General features: G+C 40.0%; 1 protein-coding gene across 2 annotated transcripts in view; it reads right to left on the reverse strand.

Moving 5' to 3' along the window:
- Positions 1 to 23,932, reverse strand: part of LOC118533583 (sodium/potassium-transporting ATPase subunit beta-1-interacting protein 3) — a 617,142-nt gene that overhangs the window by 34,909 nt on the left and 558,301 nt on the right. For both annotated transcript variants that reach the window (XM_078072341.1, XM_078072340.1), the window contains exon 5: positions 4,693 to 4,753. In XM_078072341.1, the coding sequence (XP_077928467.1) occupies positions 4,693 to 4,753 (61 nt within the window). The remainder of the gene's footprint in view (positions 1 to 4,692; positions 4,754 to 23,932) is intronic.

Consider the following 23,932-nt stretch of genomic DNA (forward strand, 5'->3'; position numbering starts at 1 on the left):
CCTCTACTTCAAATGTCTATGTGTTGCAAGGCTCACAAGACAATGGACAGTTTTCTATTCTGAGGATCATCCATCCTCTCCTGCTTCCTCTCCTTCCCCTGGTGCCCGACCTTTGGGTCACTCTCCTCTAGGTTTCTGAACACATTACAGAGCCAGGAAGGGATGCTGGGAAGTTAACATCCAAACTACCCAATTGCCCTCCCATTAGCTTCTTTAGAAAAATTCTTAGGAGGAGATAGGGGTTGTGAAAATAAATAAAGGAAACCTCACTTAAAATGGAACTGAGCTCCGTGCTGAGCAGGCAGTCTGCTTGAGACTCTCACTCTCTCCCTCTGCCCCTCCCCCACTTTCTAAACTAAACAAATAAATAAATCTTTAAAAAAAAAAAAGAGGGGTGTCTGGGTGGTACAGCTGGTTAAGCCTCTGACTCTTGGTTTTGGCTCAGGTCCTGATCTCAGGGTCGTGAGATGAAGCCCGAGGGCTCTGTGCTCAGCGGGGACTCTCCTTGAGACTCTCTCTCCCTCTGACACCACCCCACCCACCCCTCTCTCAAAATCAATAAATCAATAAATCTTTAAAATGGAACAGGAAAGCACTGATAGGGGGAGCTCTCATGCATGTACCAGGCTGTGTAATCGGCAGGAAGAAGGAAGGTAAGAATTATCTTGACAAGGAAAGACATTTTTCACATAGGAATTTCATCTTCCACTTTTTTTTTTAAAGATTTTATTTATTTATTTGAGAGAGAATGAGAAAGAGAAAGCATGAGAGGGGGGAGGGTCAGAGGGAGAAGCAGACTCCCTGCCGAGCAGGGAGCCCGATGTGGGACTCGATCCAGGGACTCCAGGATCATGACCTGAGCCGAAGGCAGTCGCCCAACCAACTGAGCCACCCAGGCGCCCCCCATCTTCCACTTTTAAGAAAAAGAAGGAAGATCCCTCCCTGCTCCAGCAATGCACTAACCACACTGAACAGCTAATGAGAAATGCCGCAACTTTGTATGCTTTCTTGTTCTCCAGTGAACTTTTGTTTAAAACAACCCTCCCTAATTTCCTCCTACAACCTATTACCAGCTGACTTTCCCTTTGTCTCTTTGGACTTGCCTGTGGTTCCCCATCATTTGCTTGCCCCAAATTGCAATTCCTCTGCTATTCCCGAAGAAATGAATTTTGCTGATAACTGACTATTTTATTTTTAAGGTTGACAGGGTTATTTATTTCCAATTCACATCATTGCTATGGTAATATCACCTTATACTATTAAAAGGAATTTATGGGCAGACAGGCAAATACATACACACCAGCCTGCAGGAAGCCTCGAGAACAGTAGAGTATGGAATGTTTTTCCAAGAGTCATGCTTCCTTCCAATGAGAAGTTCCCCAAAAGTATACTAGCAAGGGTCAAATGGTGGCGTAAAGAGTCATTTCGAGTTTTCAATGTAATTTATTGAAACTGCATCTGGGGGAGATTCATTTCTTTTTCAAAAACTAACTCTGAGAGTTGTCAATATATTTTTCTCTGACTATTCAACATGTGCAAACCAGACTGGCCTTTGTGAGACCAAACAGATGTCCCAGGTGTAATTTGCAAACTAATATCAGAAGCAGTCATGCTAGCAACAGATCCTCGCAAGAAGCCTGGTAATATTTATATAAGTTAATATTATTTTTCAGCATCTTTTGCCTTGCCTACATAGTTCCCTGAATTAAAAACATTCTTTTTTGTAAGTGTGACAAGATAGTAACAAGCCTACAAGTTCATTTTCAGCAGCAGATAATTCACAAACAAGATGTCGACAGGTTTTTACGATTACAGATTCCAAATATCCTGGTCTCACAAAAGTGTTCATAGAGATTGATAGATATTAAAAAAAGAAATAAAAATGAAACGAGAGATATAAATAAGCTTCTTCATTGGAATGAGTGATGGGAAGGTCTGACCCCATCAAACAGCATTCTTCCCTGTTTGAGCTTTTTATTTCATTGTTTTGACCTGCAATCAGAGGCTTTATAAGAAATATAGTTAGCAGAAGAGGCCAAAAGCTAACTAAGAAGATGGGTGGCTGGAAATAAATGTTTCCTCAAGCATTTTTTACCCTTCAGAGATGTCCATCAGCTGAAATGTTAGTCCTATAGAACCACTTAGGCAGTGCAGAGGAGACAGCCGGTAGCTGTTATTAATTTTTTAAGGCAGGCAGACAACTTTCAGTCCAAGAACAAGGTTTAACTTTGCATTCTGAATAATGCAGAGATTTTCATTAGTTAGAATAGGAATTGAAATGATAAATGATACATTGTCTGCCAAAATACTGTGACATTACATTATATATTTGCAGTTACCTTTCAGAATCAGCTTTCCAGAAGTATAATTAGACAAATTGAAAAGCTACCAGTATTGCTTTCTTACTGTAGGTTTACATTTTGGAAAAACCAATCAAAAGACACCTCTTTTTTGACTGCGGGTGGGTAATGTCATATCCAAAGGTCAGTTCATTATTGCACCTGAAAGCTAAGTGTTGGCACAAATTGTACTAGTCTATGAGATCACTGCAATTGGTTTCCAGACATTTCCCTTTGCTCGCATCTGCCTTCTGAAGACTCTGGGACAATTTAATTATAACTGCACTTTTGATTTCTACTTCTTTCAATAAAAAATGTAAAATTACATGCACTTGAGAACTATCAGACTAAAAGGTTTGTGATTGCTTTTCCCTGTTGTCTTTCTTCCAGTAGATAATCGTGTCAAGTCAGTCTAGGGCATATTTATTTTGTTTTGGGCACCCACCCAAGACTTTTTCTCACTCTAAGTTTTGTTTGAATTGATGGTAACACAACTACTATATCCGGATGTCTCTTGGTAACTTAATGTATGGCCCTCATCACAAACACTAGAATTAAACCATTAATAGCATAGGCTTCTAGCAGCTGCTTGAATGCCAGTTTGATGAGCATTCAAATAGCTGATTCAGAGATTTCTATAGAGAAACTTAAGCTAATTAAAGACACCAAAGTCGATGGAACTACAATATCTGCCAGTAGCAATATAATCCATATCCACCAACATTATTACTTTAAAAGAAGGCTGATAGAAGTCAAAATCGTTTACCCAGTGAAGATGAGCATTTTCTTTTGCATGTCATTTTGTATTTCCAAGTTTTGCTTAAAATTACAAGCTTCAAGGAAAAGTCCTTTATATATTTATTCTAATAGAGAAAACACTATTGATTAATCTGCCTTTTCTCACACAATAAGGGAGGATGGAGCATGAGCATCATCTGAGAGCCTCCAAGTTTAGTGAGGAGGACAAGAAACAGGCACATTTGGTACCTCCTCAAACTTACTTTATAAGGGATTCAGCTGGGATTTATCAGGCAGTGTATTTTTTTTTTTTGCAAGTATTTATTCTAATAATTTCCTTTAGGTCTCATGTTTTTGGAGGTGCTGCCTATCTCAGCTGTGAGTGGAAGCATGCTGCTGATTTTCTGTGCATTAATTTTGTCAGATTGGGGAGCTACTAATGGAATGCCTGAAAATATACGTTCTGACGTTAACCTCATACTGGGAAATGCTGTCAATACAACGGCACTTTTGAAATGTCAGAAACTTTCTGGTTCATCTAGTATTTAAAAAATAAAATATCCCTAACCCAGCATAAAAGATAGAATGCAGTATGTTCACACATTTTCACTACCTAAGAGTTTAATCTCAGGGTCCCATATTTCTTCCAGCTGGTTAAATAAATCCTCATTGTCAACTGGACTCCAGCTCATGTACTGTGACTGCATCTATTTGGTGGGAAGCATTCATCAGACCCCTTTGGAGTTGTGTTCTAGAAAGAAGTTATCATGGCTAGCTGGACACTCAACCTCATTTTTTTAAAGGGTCAACTTTATAACCCAGACAGTAATTGCAATGGTATAACTGAACCTTTGAGATGGCTGGGTGTGATTTGTTTATCTAATAATGATTTATTTTTTAAAAATAAACTAAAATTTTCTTTGGTATCACATGAGCTCATAACAGTTGCACCAAGATGTGCCTTATACATCAGCAGGCACTCAATAAATGACAGGCTTTGGCATAGGTTGCTAAATCTCTGCCCACATAACTTCAGGTCCTATCTGTCTTTTATTTCTTTGGTAGTATTCTGCTCAAACACGACTACTTAGCTTTTTAGCATCTCATTAGTTATTTTACAGCATTTAAAAAAAAAATTTTTTTTTACATCTCACCTGGAAGGTTGTCATTTTTAGTTTTGTGGAGCATTTTATGTAATTTACATTCATATAATTCTTGCTATGATGTACTGTATTGATGTCATTGCTATTAGTCAGATTTCGAAATTCTGCACTAGCATACGTAAGATTGATCATGGATAAAACAATCCCTGATTATCTATTCAACATTATGTTTAGATCTCTGAAGAGAAGTTACTAAGACATGGTATGACAGCAATCTGTAGACTTCCACATCTCTGGGCATCCACACACACAGCCGGGACTGAGAGTTTCAATTCTTAATGCCATCTTCTTGGTATGCAGTTCCATTTGCAAACGTTTGATTGTAACTTTACCATGTTGCATTCAGTCATTTTAAATTCCAACTATGAAAGCTTTCATAGCCCTGTAATGATTAGCTTTGGAAGCTATATCTCATCCGAAATAAACCCACAGGTAGCTATAATAGTACTTACAGGTGTCTTCTTCTTCCATGAAAATACTGATCACATAACAGGCATACACAAAACCAACCAACTGCAAAGGAGAAAAAAAATACTTTAAGAATTGATGTCAAATGTCCAGAATTGAAAAGCCTATATAATCCAATAAATAAAGATAAAGAATGCATAGTAATGAAGTCTATGAATCTTAATAGGAAAAAAAAATCTTTTTTTTTAAATAGTAGCTGTGATTTTAAAGTAAGCCTCTCTATTACTACTTAGCTGCAATAGCTTTCTAAAAGAGTACACAGGAATGGGAAACATTTTCTAGATATTTGACTTAGATTTTGACTTGGGATTTACAGTTCTCATGCTTTAAAGTCACCTCAGATTAGGACGCCTGGGTGGCTCAGTTGGTTAAGCGACTGCCTTTGGCTCAGGTCATGATCCTGGAGTCCCTGGATCGAGTCCCACATCAGGCTCCCTGCTCAGCGGGGAGTCTGCTTCTCCCTCTGACCCTCCCCCCTCTCATGTGCTCTCTCTCATTCTCTCTCTCTCAAATAAATGAATAAAATCTTTGAAAAAAAAAAGTCACCTCAGATTATTCAGAACATATATTTTTAAGTTTGGACTATTTAGAGTGAAATTTATAGCAACACTCATTATTACTACAACTATTTTAATATTTAATAGCTATAAAAGGAATCAAAATATGTTAATTGTAAATTACATACCAATCATCTACTTAATTATTTGAAATGTTCTTAGAAAATAAATTCTATTTAAAGACGAAATTGTTTTGTTAATTATATCATAAGAAAACGCATTAACTTTGAGGTCATTAATCATATCATGACATTGAAGAGATCATTTATACTTTGGATACTAGTGGTTAAATAAATACAGGTGCCAGAGTGTAGTCTTTCTAGCGTTTCATATTGTTTTCTGTACTTATTATACTGAGAAAGCAATTCTTATTTTACGGAGCCGGAGACACCGCAATTCCTGGAGGACCAAATTGTCAATGCATCTCATCTAGTCTAAAATTACTCTGAGTACTTTGATGAAAAATAGATACCTAAATAGTGATTATACTGTCTGTGTTCTTACTGTTCTCTCTGTTGTTAAAGTCTCTCCCCTCCTTTGGAAATAACATTTGGAAAGGAAACTTTTTCGATAGTCCTAGTGTCAAAGACTGAAGTTCCCAGTGCAGACAACAATCTATCTAGGGTTTGTGACTAGCCTGCAGATTAAGAACCTGAATTTGGAATTCACTTCCAGACTGTTTAAACTGGGCAGGTTCAGGTGCTAGCTCTTCTTCACTTGCTGAGACCAATTTCCTCTCACTCTTTCAGGAAAATGCAGAGGGACTGGTGAGCTAAGAGGGCTAGAAACCATAGATGTTCAAACCAAGGAAGAGATGACCAAAGAGTATCTGTTGCTGCACCAACAAGACTATTGGAATGTTGTTTTTCCAGTTTGCTCATCACCTCGTAGGAATTGTGGTTAAGTTTGTTCATTTCCTTGTAGAAGATGTCCCTCAACTTGGAGATGTTTTGGAAGATGGTCACAGCCAATAAGACTATTATAAAGAATAGGCAGTTCTTTTAGCGGTTCCTGGTTCAGATCTTTAAACACAGTCTGGGCTTTGATGAACTCTTCCTCAGCCTTGGCCATACTGCCCTCATCTTTCTTCTCGGCATAAGGCATCACCTCCAGGGGGTGCTGGGCACTGTCACTGTTCATGAGTTTCCAACCCATTTAGCGATTCTTTCCTTCATATCGCTGAATGGGGCTACATAGTTTTCCATGGTCCTCAAAGCCTGGTCAGCTCATTTCTCTTTGTAGTATTCCCGAAGGAGGTCATTATTCCCTACAGTGGTCATGGGATTCTCTTGACGGTCCCACTCACTGCTGTAGATCTCCTGTAGGCTTTCTGACATTTGCTTTGAGCTTTCATGCATCACTTTCACTGCGCTAAAGGTGTTCTTCGTGTCCTTATATAACTTGTGGCCTTCTGCTAGATTACTGGTTTATATATAAAAGGATATAATTCAGGAATAGCCAGGTGGAAGTGACGCATAGGGCAAGTTGTGGGGAAAAAGTGCAGAGCTTCCTTGGCCTCTCGAGTGCACCACTTTTCCCAAATCCCTAAGTGTTCGCCAACCTGGAAGTTTCCACAGATGTTCTTTTATAGAGATAAAAGAGAACAAGCTCACCTGAATAGTTTTTTCTGAAATATATTTTTTTACTTAAGTTTTATTATCTTATATTTCTTCCTTATAGTTTTAGGGCTATGGATTATGCTAAAAATATTGGGTTAACTGTGTTTTCTGGAGAGATTTACTGTCTATGTACTGAAGAGAACTGGCCAATATATTTACTTCTTTTCCAAATGAGTCTTTTGACTGATGGAAAGTAAGATTGGGGTCTTAATTATAGTTACAGCTCACTATCTTTCCTCATTCAGTGAAATTTTTGTTACTGATGAAATGGGAGATACCCAGTTTTAAAAGAACAGATGAATGTATAGCAACAGAAAAATTGTCAAATTCAATTATTCACTAATGGAGCTTAATAATATCTTGATAGATGACAAGAAAGGAATTTTGGCTAGGTAATTGAAATATACGGTACCATTAGCTGGAAACAGTAAGATAAAGACATGCCATACTAGAAATATTAGCTCATTCTCTAGGCCCTCAAACAGAAATTGCCAGCCTTAATCTCAATATTATCACAAATGAATTAATTAACATATATCCTTTTACTTTTGCTTTATTGATGGGCACACTAATAAAATATTTATTCCAAAAATTACTTTTGCTATCGTGATTAACCAAACTGCTGCTTAATTAATCATGTTATTCTCATGGGAACCTGTCTAGACATCATGTTAATCACCAATTTGTTGATGGCTGAGTGTTGTGTAGTTCTTGGTTTCCCATAATATGAGTTGAAATAGTCCCTGTGGCTTTCTGCTTATCTCCAAGAGATGGAATAACATGCAAAGTAAATAATACCAGGATAGTCCAATTGTGTCTGCTTTTAATAAAGTTTTGAAGGAGTCAGTAATTTTCAAGACACTTCTCTTCCATTAAACCCATCCATCTCTATATAGAACATTTAAATGATTTTCTCCTGTGTACTGTAAATTCTGACCACATAAATTCCATCTTTTTTGATATAGTAAATGAATGCAAATGACATAAGACTAGATTCCAACTAGTCTTGTGTAAGAGATTGAGTAGTTTTTGCAAGTAGGATTTGTCTAGGCGATTGATTGGTTTTGGCCTGCAGGCCCTGTATAAGGATTGGCAGGATTTGGTTTCACACACATAGAAATTAGGACGACAGCCACTGGCTGTGTGTCCTGCTAGTTGTGGATCTTAGTAAGAATGAATCAGAGATATGAGTTGTCTCTAAAAGCATGAGCATCTTAAGGGATCACTTTCAGGTGCAACGGATGGATGAAAAACCTCATCTAAGGAACTCAGAAGAGCTTGTACAGACCCTGACTTAGGGTGAAAGAATCAGTGGTCTTGAGGGAAGCTAAAAGGATCCTTGATCAAAAATAACTCCCCAATTACCTTCCTAAATTTCCCATGATTCACATCAAGATTTAAGCATTAAAGTTTAAGAGATTCCTTAAGGAATGCCAGGAGTTTCTCTGCATAGTACCAGGCTCTAAAATGTTCTTTGTTAGTCTATTTTTCCTCAAATCCAAAATGATTCTATAAAGGTCTTGGCCAAAGCCATCAATAGGAGGCAGGGAGAACCTGACACACTTCATTCTGTGTAGAGCGTTATCCTTATGAAAGTCATTAAGTCGAGTGTTTGCAAGCAGAAACCTTCTATATATAATTTATTTGGGTTAAGGTGTTAAGTTGCTTAAAAAAGAAAGCATAGCTACCTAATATCAAGAACTGTGCAGGGTTTGGGATTTTATTCTATAAGCTAACAAGTTAGCCTGTTACTGTTTCATGGATGCTCGGTCAGAGACAAAGTGCTCAGCAGCCAGCATGAGCTTCATATCTCTGATGCATTCCCCTTGGGCCATGATGGACCCCTGCATATATAATGGGTTCCATTACAGGTGAGGAGAATTGAGCTACTTTTACAGCAAGGGGAAGGAAGCCTACTCTTTGTTGGGGTGGGATGGGGGAGCAGTTACCTCATTCCTAAAGGTTGTTTGCTGAGAACACAATCCTGAGAAATTGATCAGGTAAATAAAGAGTGATTATTAACTTGGGGGTTATCAGCATATCTATAGATGGTATTTAAAGCTATATGACTGGATTAGAACACTAAGGAAATGAGTGAAGTGAGAGAAGGGAGTTAAAGGATGAAGTTCTGGAACATTTTGAGATTTAGAGTTTGGGGAGAAGTCAAGAAGCCATAAAGAAGCCAAGCCTTTTCAGTGACTTAAGAATTCAGTCAGTACAGTGACATAAGAAAGCAAGGGTGGGGCACCTGGGTGACTCAGTTAAGTGTCCAACTCTTGATTTCGGCTCAGGTCAGGAGATTGAGCCCTGCATCGGGCTCTACACTGGGTGTGGAGCCTCCTTAAGATTCTCTCTTTTTCCCTCTCCCTCTCCCCCCCTTACCCCCCAAAGAAACCAAGGGCAATCAACCATGCTAAAGGTCTCTGGTAGGTCAAGGACAATGAACACTGAGCCTTGACCACTGGATTGGGTAGTGTGGAGCACATGGGTGACCTTGATGAGAGTTGTTCTGGTGGAAGATGGGGCAAAAATGTGACCAGAGTCGGTTCAAGAGAAAATAGGATATCAACAAGTCTTTCAAGGAGTCTTGGAAAAGGAGAATAGAGAAAGGAACAGTAGCTGGAAAAAGATGTGAGGTCAATGCAGTTTTTTTTGTTTGTTTTAGTTTTTTTTTTTTTTTTTTTTTTTTAAGGTGGACATTAATACAGCACATTTGTATTCCAAGAGGAATAAGCTTTTCCTTAAATCACGATTCACGATTTGGGGTAATGGAGAACAAAGATTATTTGCCTGACCAAGCACACATCACTTTTATCTGCTTCCAAGCTCTCAACTTGGCTTTCAAGGCTTATCCCCCACTATTCTCTGCCATGAGCTGTGCTCCAACTCCCTGGGCACATCCCATTCTTTGCTTGCTCACATCCCCCTAACCTGGTCTCACATCCCTGCTTGCACAGACCCTCTCATCTTTTAATCCCTGTTGCAAATGTCACTTTCTTTGATCTCCCCAGTGGATACACCTCTAGTCTGAACCGTCTCAGTACTTTGTTCTTATATCTCTAATGGCAGTTCCCAGTACTGCTTTGTGTCAGAGCTATGTATCCATTTGTTCTCTTCCCAGTAGGTCATTGAAGGCAGGACCCCTCTGAGAGAGCTGATGCCAAGTCTACATCCTCAGAGTCCTGCCCTGGTTACTTCAGGGAGAAGATCTACTCCTTCCACTACTTTGGCACAGCCTCAGGTTCTTTGATGAAGGTCCATTTTTATCGATTTGCATGTCTGTCTCAACTGCCAGGCTCTTTCAAGGTGAGAACTTTTTCTCAACTTGCTTTGCGTTTCTGAAACTTAGTATTTTGCCTCATACAAAGAAGGTACTTATTAAATGTTTTTGAACAAGTCAATGATGAGAAGCATGTATGTCAAAGCAAAGTGTGGGAGGGAAACCAGTATGGCTGGAATGAAGTAGATGAATTGCAGAATTCCAGCACATTAGCAATCCTGAAATTCCCACATGGGTCCCCCTGTCACTCAGCCAAAGTAAAAACAGCTCTGCTTGTGTGCATCAGCACCTGTTATCTTGATTTGATAGGTCCATAGATTTTTCTGCTTTGCTGTGATAATGTCTGGGTCATGTAATAAACACGAGAACAAGCCAATGATTGTACTGTCTTGGGCATATGGATGGAACATAAACATGTAGAAAGAAAAGGGATATTAAACTCTTTTCACTGATGAGTTAACTCTTGGTTGGGTTTACATGAAACCAAACAGTTCAAGTATATTGAAAGTAGCTAATGTGTTCCTGAATACATGCTGCTTCCTTCACTGGGGAAAGGAGAAATAATATGACGGAGTAAGAATTTTTCAGCCACTTGAATGAAGTGATACAGTGGTTTTCATGAAGGATGGTAATACTTCAACTCTCACAGCAAGCCTGACTTCAGCATGCCCTGGTGTCATGTCAGAGTGACAGACAACAGAATGTCCAGACACATAACACATGCTTGGTTACTAGTCTGAGAATCTTCTGACTCTCTCTTCTAGAAGGGGTGGAGGTTCAACTTTGTGCCATGGCTCACCCTCAATTTTGGACTGGACAGCAGGCATATCCTTCCTTCCTAGGGAGTGATCAAAAAACCCCGAGACTGAAGAACAGGCAGCTGGTGGACAGTCTCATCTCACAGTGCTGTATGGACACATTTCTTTCTCTATGACTCCCAGGAGGGCCTTTTTGTGCAACTGTCACCCACGCCCATCTGTTTTCTCTTGCGTGCCCAGCAACACAGAAGTCTAGGATCTTGGGATCCTCAGGGGAAGAAGTCATAGGAGGGACTGCCTTTTTATTTATGTGGATCACTCTGGGAAGACTGTGAATCCTAGTGAGTCCTAACCTATTTGTTTTTAGTCACGCTGCTCCTACTTTTCCTTCAGGAATCCAGAATTAGAGTTATGTCTGTTTATGGAAGTGTCCTATGCCAATTGAAGCCTGAAATTATTTGAAGACATTTGGTTCAATCTCCTAAGAGTCCCACTGGCACGCTGGGCTCCAAATGAATCAATGAATATGGAAATATGTTGTTTTCTCCACGATGACCATAAAAATGCACAACAGCAAGAGCATTGCATTTATTCGGGCTTTGGGGATTTATTGCCCTTACGTGTATGAGAAGCACTTGTGTAGACAGTCAAAATGGAAAACAAATGGGTTGCTGGCTTCTACCAAGGAAGATAAGCCTTTTAATGAGATGCTTTTGTGATGCAGACACTCTGCACAAGCCAGCTCAGCAATATCGTAGGGGACACAAATGTTACTCTGATTTGCAAAGAGCATTGTTGTCAGATAGTGCATTTCTGCTGGCGAGTTGTTGAGGAATAAAAGCGTTGTTTAAACAAACAAACAAACAAATGTCCCTATCCAAGGAGATCGTTTTATCTAGGACTTTCCCAAGTGTCCACTGCCAAATTCAGTAATTCTTCAATGGATCATGTGAATAGTTGGGTATGGTTATAGTACCTGAGTGTTACGAGGTAATTTCAAGAAAAATGTTTCTATTAGGGAAAATTTCATCTGGCTTTTAGTGATTTTACAATCCTGAATGTACACTAACTCAGAATTTTTAAATATGTAAAGATTCTCCTAAATGGAGTTTGGTGATAAAGAGTTGTTTTTGTGACAGGGTCAGAATGTGATGGGCGAAGTCTTGGGTGAGCATACCTGTCTTCGTGGCTATGAGGACTTATAAAGAAGCCAGGGCACATGGAGCTCTGCCTCCTCCACACCTGATCTTTTAAGTGGAGTCAGGCTCAGGACACTGGAGTAAAAGCTGGGCTTGGGCAGGAGCCCTCCCCCCTCCTATGTCCACTCAGACTGGCCTCAGACTTGTTTGTTTGACCTTCTGTCCCCTTTTCTCATCTGAGCTGCTGACTTCACTCTCTGACAACTCAAACCTCTTGTTCTTAGGACTGGGTTTGAATCTTCCGTCTGGCTTACTAGAGCATATTGAGTCTTTTTGCACCCCTTTCATGTTGGGGTACCCTGAGTGTCTCAGGAGAGACATTTCTACAAATGCACCCTCAGATCCAGCTTGCCACTGGACCACATAGCCCAACAGTGGGATGTCTGCCTCCAAATAGACATGTGTTGAGAATTGGGACCCCCCCCCCGCCCCCAGAGCACTCACTGGAACGCAGGAGATGGTAGAGCAATGGTGCTCAGTCAGGCACTGCCCCATAGGCATACGGGTCTGTGTGTCTAGCCCCTGCCTGTCTGCTTCTCATCGAGGGTTTGGCCCAGGCAGCAATGAAGCTATTGAGGGGACATTTACAGGTGGCAATGTCTGGATCCCTGTCTATTGTGGACACTGCTCCTGCCATCCAGTAGCACTTACGTAACCTCAACAGACTGCTTAACCCACTGTTGCAAATGGAGTTATATGTGGGTATACGGAGTTTATAGATCTTAGGACAGTCATTTTTCTGCTCATATGTGACTGTGGAATTTGAGGGGAGAAATTCTGCAATATGGAAACCTGCTTCTCTGTAATTAAACAGGGTTTTGTTTGGGGACTGACAGCCCCACTTAGTGAAATGTTGCAGATCTACTTGGCTGAATTAATTCTACCTCCTTGAACATCATCAGAATGAGACTGAGGATGCTGTGGCCCAGATCTGAGATGGTTCCAGGGAGTTCTGTTTGAGAAACTGGCCACAGCACCAAGGAATATCAGTCTTTATAACTAATGGACATTTGAGTAAAGGCAGATGCATAGCCTAGGACCTGCCCATGCTTTATCACTGCTGCCGCAGCTCACTGCCCCTCCATTTGGGGTCAAGGGTGGGAGAGTATCCCATGTCATAGACCCTGTGACCTCCACTGATTGTCCCTGTTAAATGAATGCTGAGGACTACTTTGCCTGTGTAGTGTTCCTGCACCCTCCTTGGTTCTGAGCCTCTGTATCTCTTCTCTCCTGACTGCTGGAACAACTTCATCTTTGTCCTGGGACTAATGATGCTCTTAGCAGCAGGGATTCAAGGAGTTCCATCTAACACTTGGGGAATCAATGAGGCCACTCTTGCTGGTAGCCCTGCTCTGATGCATCAGGTCTTAGGATGGGTTTCAGTCTTGTTCCTGGGAGCCAATGGTTACCTTACAGTGGATGGTTATGGTGTCAGGAGTCTAGCTTCTGGTTGGAGAGATCTCAGTTCAAATTTTGGCTTTGGCATTGCTACCTGAGTGACCTTGGGCACAGTATTTAACCTCTCTGAGCCTCAGTTTTCTCATGTGTAAAATGGGGCTAATGATCATATTACTTCATTGGTTATCACATGTGAAGATTACTAAGATGATGGATATCCACCGCTTAGTACAGGGCTTAACTGGACACTCTCCTGGGCACTATATGTTCATTAATTCATTAAATCCTTACATCTCTAGGAGCTAAGTTCTTTATTAACTCCATTCTATAGATGAGAAAATTGAAACATAGAGGTAAATTAACTTGGCCCCAAATCACTTAGGTAGGAAGTAACACTCTGGCTCTTTAGCCTATGATGTTACCCTCTCCTTACCTCTGTTCTGTATGTAGTTCTTCTACAGCTCAAAGCTGCATTTATTTAGCAAAACAGTTAAAAACTCTTTATAAGCATGATTCCCAAGAAGAAAGTATCATTTTTCATAGTAATTCTCACAAAGAATTAAGCGCTATCTACCTATCTACTTAACACATTACTCACCACACACTGTGTACTTTCTAAATGATGGTTTTGACTTTCAAAAGCATGTATCAAAACTCAATAGAAAGGAGGAATTTTTCACTAATGACACCCATTTTCTTATTGCTCAAACTGAGAGTTCCTTTTCTAATATGGCTTTGGAATGATCCCAGAACTATATGGCAGTGATATTTTCTTTCAAATACTAGTGCCTGTATGGGTCCAGGCAAATTCATTATTACTGTATTTCAGTTGATTACTAAATGCTTTGTTGAAATTCAGGTGCATCATGTATTTGAGGCCAGGCACAGCCTAGAAATCATGACTAAAAAGGAAGCAAGGTTAATTCATTCTGACTTATTCTTAGAGAGTCTATGTTGACCTCCAAGGGTTCTATCATCTTTATTACGTTTTTAATAATCTATTCCATTTTGCGGTGGTGGAGGAATGGTATTAAGTTTTCTGCTCCATAATTTGTGGCATTCATATTTTGCTAAAGTGGGACAGTTGCCTGAGTCAAAGAAGAAAAACATAAAGAAACACCTGGTAACAATCTTGGTTCTCTACCATTGATGAAAACCAGTTGTGTGATTTCTGGAAGATGGGGATAGCTCTGGGTTATACAAGCCACACCCAAGGTGTTACAACCTAAATATCTCAAATAGAGCCATGAACTGCCAGTTGGGGCACTGCAAACTGGTTGTGGGTTCTCATGGGAGCAGCTGGGTTTCCCTAGTGCCAGAGCCGACTCTCAGCAACCTTCACTGTTCCAAGTTGGTCCTTTCAACGTAGACATCTCAGGTGTAACAGCCAACCTTTAATAAAGAATGTTCCCACCTAGCCAAATTCCAGAAAGGGACTCCAGAAGGAATTTGGGGGTTGCAGTGTTACTCAGAAAAGATATTTGGGCTAGGTAAGGAGGGTCAGACTGAAAGAAAGTAGTTTAAAAAAACTATTTTTTCAACTTTTTTTTTGGTTTAAAATATTTTACTTTAGGACCCAGTAAAGTTTCTAGATGCTTTAAAGATCTGATTTACACTTTAATTAAAAAATCTCTGTAGACCAACTATACTTACAACAATCTTAAAAAGTAGATTATACTCTTTATGTAGTTGTGAGTGAAACGAAATGGCACTTCTGCTTCCTTTTCAGGTGTTTAAGGATGAGAATAGTTGACATTATGTCTGACTATTGATTTCCTGTTTTAGTTCTGCTTTATCAGTAATCAGACTGAAACTGTTCTGCTGTATGGACAACCCAGGAGGAAGGCATTGGTTCAGTGGTAGTTAGAGCTGCCCTCCGTACTCTGCCCTGAAAGGCAGCAACTGTGTGGGAAGAAGCTCTGGTGCCATGTAAACTCAATGGGAGAGAATGGTGTTCAATGAGCTTTAAAAATATGGCATCTTAAGATGGCATTCAAGGTCCCCCCCAGGCTATCTCCTTCAGAATTATTACAGAAAGTATACGTTCCCTACCAAGTTTGATGGCTTTTTACTTTTCTACATGGTGTGACGTAAGCTGAGATAATGATCTCATTCATTATAGAGAATTCTAGAGAATATCTGGATGGGCATATATTATACCACTGTTTTTATAGTAATAATCTGATACTTCAAGACAGATTTTATCCCCCTACATATCATGATGCATGTTTACATCTCATTAGAAGAAGAGACCTATGGAACAATTTGTAGCCACATTTTGAGTATTTACTGGGGGCTAGGTACTTAGTGCTACATTCTTGGCAACTTAATTGTCACAACATATTTGTGAGGTGAATATTATTATCTCTCCTTTGTGAATGAGGAACCCAAGCGTCTGAATAACTTGTTTCTGATTACATAGCTAGTTAGTAGTAGAATCAGGAATCAACCACAAATCTTTAGTCTACAAAGGCCTATGCTTTTGGTACAGTTCAAACTGAGCAAGATCTGCACTCACTGGGCAAGATCTGAGAAGATGAAGATGCTGGTTATATTAGAGGTTCCCCACCGACTGAGGCAAGTCATTCATACTGTGCTTCTATAGCCATAGGCCCCCGTTCCTTCTTGTTCAGTGACAGACCACACTAAGCCCCAACCGAGTATCACTTTTGCTTCTCATTTTTTTGCCCCTGCTCTCAGGTCACAAAGTAAAGTAGAACTACAATGCTCAGGCCCTACAAATAAATTACATTGACCTGCTTCAGCTGTAACTTTGGCTTTCATCTCCATTCTCAAGTTTACTCTTGGCCTCAGCCTTAGCTTTGGCTTCATTTACTTGGCAAATTCTGTCTTCATCTCTAGCTCACGATTTTCAGGGATTCTTCTAGATGGCGTCAAATTCTGACAGCCACTACACTCCTTTAAACCCATCTTGGCAAATAGGTTTATCTTATTCATTCACGGGTTCCCATCTCTTCAGATGAAGAGAGTACATTAATAGATTGTTCCATAAGCTTTTCCTACAATAAAAATCTTTGATTTTATGAAAGTTCCACATTTAACTCAACATATTCCTTAATATTGCCTATTTGTTGAATGTAAGACTGTTAAAGTAAACCAATTAATCTATCCACAGACACAACTCATTGTATTTTCTTTCTACATTTTTCCATCATAACGTCTTGATGTGTCTGAGGATAAGGAATCTTTCCTCTTTATGATAACCCCTCCCCTTCACTAATGTTGTTTTCTTATCTTGATTTTCAAAGATCTTTCTTTTGCTCTTTGGAGTTTGTCTGCAATATCTTCTTTTCACAGACTCTCCCTTGTGCCTTCAAAAACGTTTAGTTCCCCCTTATCTTACAAAAATGTCACTTGATTCTATTATGTCTTACAACTTCTTCCTTCCACCCACAAATTTCTGAAATGAATGTTTTTATCAGGTGCCTCCTTTCCTTTGCTTTGCATTCCTTCCTTAATTCACTGCAATTTGGCTTCTGGCCCTACTTTTCTGCTGAGATTGCTCTTTTAAAGGTTAACAGCTTACATTTTGTCAAATCTAATGGCCTTTTTATCCATCTAAATTCACATAGTATTGGCACTATGCTCCAACTTGACTATAAGTGTTAGGTTCTGCCAGACTCCCGCATCTCCATCCCTGCTGGCCCCACTTAATCTACCACTGTTTTTCAACCTCCATGGCATCCACAAGCAATTCTTACTGTGGCAGTAGAGGACCAAAGGACTCTATGTCAATGGTGGGACTCAGTGACAAGTCACTCTTTGACACTAGCAGCATGGTCCTTGTTGGTGTTATGCTGATATCTCCTTGGGTAAAAGAGAACAAGCAGGGACAGTCCAGGCTTGGCACAAACTTAGGATGAGAAAAATCTGCCTGGGATCGGGGGAGGAAGGACCAAAACAAACTTCAGGAGAGGACCAAAGTCATCTCTGATCCTGACTATTGTCATGAGCCAAGGTTGTCCTGACTCAAGAAAGCAAAGAAGGCCAGGATCCAGGCTTCAGGGTGGTGATACCATCTCAGAGCTCTTGGCTTAAAGGATTAAAAACCAGTGAGACCCATTTAAGAAGAGTTAAGGAACCTGGAAGCAAGAACAGCTCCATGAGAAAAGGGGGTCTAGAAACTAGGGAGAGAGGCAACTGGAATTGAAAGCCATCTTCCTTCCAGTTTAGCAAAGAAGGGGTAGGGATTGGAGGAAGGAACCAGAACTGGTGACTGATGGCATAATTAGGAATAGATTAGTATACAGTTGACACTCACATTGGCCGTCATTTAAACAAGGTTCTTTTTTTTTTTTTTTAAGATTTTATTTATTTGTTTGACAGAGAGAGACACAGCGAGAGAGGGAACACAAGCAGGGGGAGTGGGAGGGGAGAAGCAGGCCCCCCGCGGAGCAGGGAGCCCAATGCGGGACTCGATCCCAGGACCCTGGGATCATGACCTGAGCCGAAGGCAGACGCTTAACGACTGAGCCACCCAGGAGCCCCTAAACAAGGTTCTTATCAGATATCCATCTTAGGACATGGAATTGCTTCCAGACCCTAACAACTAGTTGGGAGAGGGCTCCTAACATACTGCCAAGCTTGGCTGTCTCTAAGCTGGGATTTTAGAAGGGTGGAAGATACGCACTGTTTCTCAAACTCAAATGCACATACATATTTTCTGGGATCTTGTTAAACTGCAAATTCTGAATCTAGTAGATTTAAGGTGGAGCCTCAGATTCTGCATCCTGGTGGTTTGCAGACTGCTCTTGAGCAGCAAGAAGTGAAAGAAGCAACTGTTATTATGAGCATCTGGGTCAGGAAGAACCTGTCTTTCAGAGGAATCAGCTCCAGGTTTGGTCCTTTGGCTTTGGTCCTACTAAAACCTAATAAATGCAATGGATAGAATCAAAAGCAATGTGGATATTTATAATATACCACCATTTGTTTAAAAAATGTGGAAGAAGAGAATACATATGCCTATCAGCTTACATGTTGTAGTAGATTGCTAGTTGCCTATTCCATGTTTATTCTTTCTTTATTCTTTACCAACAGAACCCCAATGTTTGGGAGTGGCAAAGTGCCCAGCTTAAAATCTATCCCCTCAGAGGGCTAGTCAATTAAATGTGGTATGGGACTTTTAAATCTCTTTAAAAGGAGCTGGTTGCTGGGAGGCATGCCCTTTTGTTCTTCCTTTTTTTTGGCTGGGATGTTGATGTGATTGATTTCACTCTAGCCACCATGTTGTGATCATGAACTGCCTTTTTGGATGAAAACTGTGTCCCAAGAATAATGAGGAAGAAAGATAAAGAGCCTGAGTTTCTGATGACCATGGAGCCACCATTATAGGCCTGCTGTGCCTGCCTCCAGATTCCTTTTGGATGAGAGAAAAACAAATCTCTACTTCTAAATAACTGTTATTTGGGCTTCTTAAAAATATGTAGCTAAATTCAATTACTAACTGGTACTGCACATAATGTTTCTCAGAAGGTTATCTGAGGACTGATATCAGCTGTTGTGAAACTGATAATATGCTGGGTGAGGGGCTGGGAGGGAAATATAAATTTTATAGCATCCCCTTCTGTCCCTTTTTTGGAGTTTTCATTCCAAGAACATAGCCATAACAGTCACAAGTAACAATACACAAACAATAAATAACAACAACAAAACACATACAAAAAAGCAACAAACAAAAAAGCAAACAAGTGAAACATGAGTAATATGAGAAACTTGAGTTCTTGCGAGTGTTCAAGAAAAACACACTTTGAATTTCCAATGCCTGAATTCACATCCTTTGAGTGAAATTTTCTTTTCGTTAAAGATGAAAGTGGACCCAGCTGTATTATATGAATTTAATCAGATATTTGTACATGAATGGAAATTAGCATGCAAAGTTGACATTCAACTCAACTCAGATTTTCTTTTTTGCTTTCTGCAGAATTTTACATCAGGATCACTATGCAAATCATTAAAGCTCCAGCATTTTTACCGCTGAAATGAGATCTCCAAGATTTCAAATTCATATTTATGATTGATAATAAGCGAATCAATGGCTGAGGAAGAAATGTGTTTTAGAAGTTTGTGTCTTTGCTGTGTCTTTATGTAATTGAGTTAATCTATTTAATTGGTAGTGTCATTTTATGGCAAATATCACAGGAGACACAAATCTTTCTGTGTGATCAGAATCCATTTAATCAAGATCATTCAAGAATCTTCTGCTCACACAAACATCTCCATTTCCTTTCCAAGACTTTGTTTTACTATGTAGTTAACCTTCTTTCTCTTTTAGCTAGGAAAAATTTTTCTTCTTTCACCCAAACATTCCATAATTTCTCATCATTCCTACCCTTTGATCATGGATCTTTCCAGTGTCTGGATGGCCCCCTTCCTTTTTACCTTTCCCGGTTGTATGTATCTTCATGTGTACACATGGATGCATACACCCACATTAAGGGAGTAATTCAGACCATGCCACTAAATGCCACAGGCTTCTCCAATTGACACTAAGTCACTGGAATAAACATCACGAACTGGTGTCCTTTGTCAACACCCAGCCCACAGATATACTTCATTTGGTTCATATATCATTTCCTTAAAATGTTAAGATGGTTGCTAAAAATAAAACATGATTTTGGAAGATCACATTAGAAGATGTCACAAAAAATGTCAAATATCTAGTTTCCCTTAAAAAACTGGAAAAAAAAAAAAAACAAACTCTGGATGTGAAGTCCTGCATATCAATAGTCTGCTCAAACTGAACAGCTGCTGCTCTTTAAAACAGAGAAGTCTCAAAGTTTCTGGGGTCTTCATACTCTATTTCCTGGCCTCTTGGCCATTTGAGTCTTTCCTCTTATTGTATGGGCACGGGGGTACATAACGTGGGGCATGGAAGCATGAGTGGGGAGGTGAGGTGAGGAAATTGACATGAACACAAAATTCTATGCAAACATTTGCGAGTATTTGCACTTGTCAGAAAGAGTCTATTTCCTCAAGCATGTTGAGAACTATGAACTGCTTGTATGCAGAGTCCTGCACTGATTGTCTACAATTGTGTGAAATGATCACACAATTTATTGTCCTTAAGCCAACTATTTACATTAATGTACACTTTTTAAAAAAAGATTTCCTTATTTGAGAGAGAGCGAGAGAGAGTGTGTGAGTGAGGGGAGGAGCAGAGGGAGAGGGAGAGAATCTCAAGCAGACTCCCCACTGAGCCTGGAGCCTGATGCAGTGCTCCATCCCAGGACCCTGAGATCATGACTTGAGCCAAAATCAAGAGTCAGAAGTTTAACCGACTGAGCCACCCAGGAGCCCCACTAATGTACACTTTTAAGATGGAGTGGAGTCTACTGAGTATTAGGGTTCTCCCTAACTTTATTTCATGGGTCAGGAAACTGGCCTAAAGAGCTAGTTATCACCACCTGACACATCTCATTACCATTTCTTTAGTATTTTTTGCCTCTATGTCTGATTTTTCTAAATTAATGACAGGCTCCTGGAGGAAAGAGTATCATCTTATTTATTTCTGGAAGTAAACGGAAGAATACACACACACACACATAAATAATATTTTACCAAATCAAACCATGGCAGTTTTGACACAAGAGCACCTCTTCTGAATCTTCATATTTGAAATTTTCTTTTCTTTACATTTTATTTCACTTGAAATAGAGTGACAAACCTAGCTTGGTTTCTTTCTTTCCTTTGGCAGTATTTGTATCTATATTTTCAAGTATATAATTTGAGCATTTCACTAGGGGGTTAATAACCACAATCTGGAAAGTGTAAAGATAAATCTTATTCACACTTCATTAGATCAGGGAACATTATCTCACATCAGTTAATATGACGATAGTTTTTAAAATGTCTACCTTCTTACCCCCATGGTACTAATGTGAAGTGAAGTTAATCTAAGACTAGCATGAGAGCAGATTTAGAAAGAGATTTTGCAGATATCCTGTGAAATGCTAACCTTTCTATGTTAGGCTCTGACTAGAAAATAATGTTATTTTGAATACTATGCTGCATCCTTTCCTTTGTTTTTGTTCTGTTTTGTTTTTAAATTCTGAAAGATTTTGCTTTACACAATACCTAGAGATGTCTGTGCTCAGAAAAGTAATTAAACAATTGTGCAACAAAGAACTATTAAAATATATTTAATCCTTGCTAAAAAGGACAAAAGCAACCCATGGAATCTATTGTACCCTCTACCTCACACATATTCATCAGTCCTACTCTTGCTATTTTTGCTTTTACTAGCAGTTTTAATCCTATGAATAGAAGGAATTTAAGCCTTATTCCACTTACTGAGGGATTCCCAAATAATTTTCTGCAGGGGTTTCTCGGCCATCCCTTCCCTGCTCATTTCATCCAACTAAGAATATTTATTGTGTGAAGGCGGAAGGGGGAATGGAGAGAGAAGGAAGAGGAAGAAGAAGGAGAAGGATGACGAGGAGCAAGAATGGGATGCAGACAAAGAGAGAGGGAAGGAGAGAGGGAAGTCCCAGTCTTCATTCTTACAAAGAATTTATTTACATTTTGGAAATAGTGAAGTCTTCATGTAAATCGCTAAATTAAGGAAAGCATGTTGCCTCTGCTCCAAAGGCTAAATAAGAATAGTATTTCAATAATTAATAGCGGAGTCCAACTGGCTCTATTTACCTCCGAATTCCACCCTTTTCCCTGCTCTCTGGCCCCCAGAGGAGTCCTGTGTCACCCTTCTTCCAGCTTGCTCCCTTTCACATATTCTCAGATGCCTCACTGACCTGACAGAGTAAAATCACAGCCATCTTGTAGTCTTCAAAGGACAAAATATTAAAGGGATGACTCCATCGAACCATCTTAAAGGGACCAAAGCTGTGAAATGGCACATTAGCCAGTGGGTGGAGAAAGGCTTTCTCTAGGGATGAGAGAGGTGGCGTGGCAGACTGGCAGACGTCACACCCAGAGAAGGTGGCACCCACTTCCCTTCTGGGTGAGCAGGCCAGCCCTGCTGGCAGGACCCCTGAAATCTGGTCTCACTTGCTGCTGAGGGTCCACAGGAGAGCGTGCAAGCTTGCACGTGCCGAGAGCACAGACACCCGGGGGTGCTCCGGTGACAGCTGCAGAGGGAAACTCAACTCACGAGTTTGGAATGACGATTCTTTACGTTTGAATACATGTCGTACTTGGTTGTTTCTGCTACACTACCGCCTAAAGGACACGAGGGAAATTAAGCTCTTTAATTGGGGGCAGACAAATTACCTTCCAGTAAATTAGAAAACAGCTCATGGAACATAAATCGGTTAAAAGGAAAAACTGGCCTGAATAGCTCAAGGGTTCACCTGCATCCTGCGTGTAGGAGGTGGGCTTGAATGAGGAAATTACCTGTATGACATATCCTTTCATCATTGTTCAAATGACCTAACAAAAGGAAAATCAGAAACAAAGACAGAACTATCAGTGCTCATTTGCCAAAGATCTATTTGGTGGTCGGTATCCTTATTTGCTCTCAGAGCATAAAAATGTTTCAATAATCCCCTTGGAAGGGCAGTGCTTTTCAAAGCTTAGTAAACGTTGGCCTGCTATCTTTTCAAGGGGCCTATTAAAACATTTTAATGCTGCTTCAGATCAACTGATTCAAGAAGGGTACTGTGGATTCCAACAGCCAGAACTGTCAGCGAAGCTGAAGACCTATTTGACTGAAGAGCATGAATAAAATAAATTGTGCTTACAGCCATTGCAATACACCACGCTTTAATTGGGAAGGTTTGATTAATTTGCTAGAGTGGTTCACAGAACTCAGAGAAACATTTTACGTACTTGATTATTGATTTATTATAAAAGGTATAACTCAGGAACAGCCAGATGGAAGAGATGTTAGGGCAAGGTAGGTGGGGAGGGGCTGTGGAGCTTCCAGGCCCTCTCTGAGTGAGGGCCACAGCTCCATGGGTTCAAAAACCTGGAAGTTTTGTGAACTTTATCCTTTTTGGGCTTTTGTGGAGGCTTTACTACATAGGCATTATTGACAAAATCGTTGATCATTGACATTGCTTCGACCTCCAGCCCCTCTCCCCACCCCAGAGGCCAGGGAGATGGGACTGAAAGTTCCCACCCTCTAATCACATGGTTGGTTGTCCTGGCAACCAGCCCCTACCATTAGTGTGGTCCTAAAGTCACCTTATTAATACAATAAAACACACTTATTTCTCTTCTCACCTAGGAAATTCCAAGGGTTTTTAGAAGCTCTGTGCCAGAAAGAGGATAAAGACTAAATATACTTAATCTATTTTTCTTATTATAAATCACAGTATCACACTCTCTAAATGATCTACTACTGTACTTATTTTTCTTGCTTTCCAAGAACGAGAACAAATTCCCCTTCTCCTTGGGTATTTTTAATCGTTAAAAAAGATATTTATACAGAGAACA

Source organism: Halichoerus grypus, chromosome 5, assembly GCF_964656455.1.
Source record: "Halichoerus grypus chromosome 5, mHalGry1.hap1.1, whole genome shotgun sequence".
Taxonomy (NCBI): domain Eukaryota; kingdom Metazoa; phylum Chordata; class Mammalia; order Carnivora; family Phocidae; genus Halichoerus; species Halichoerus grypus.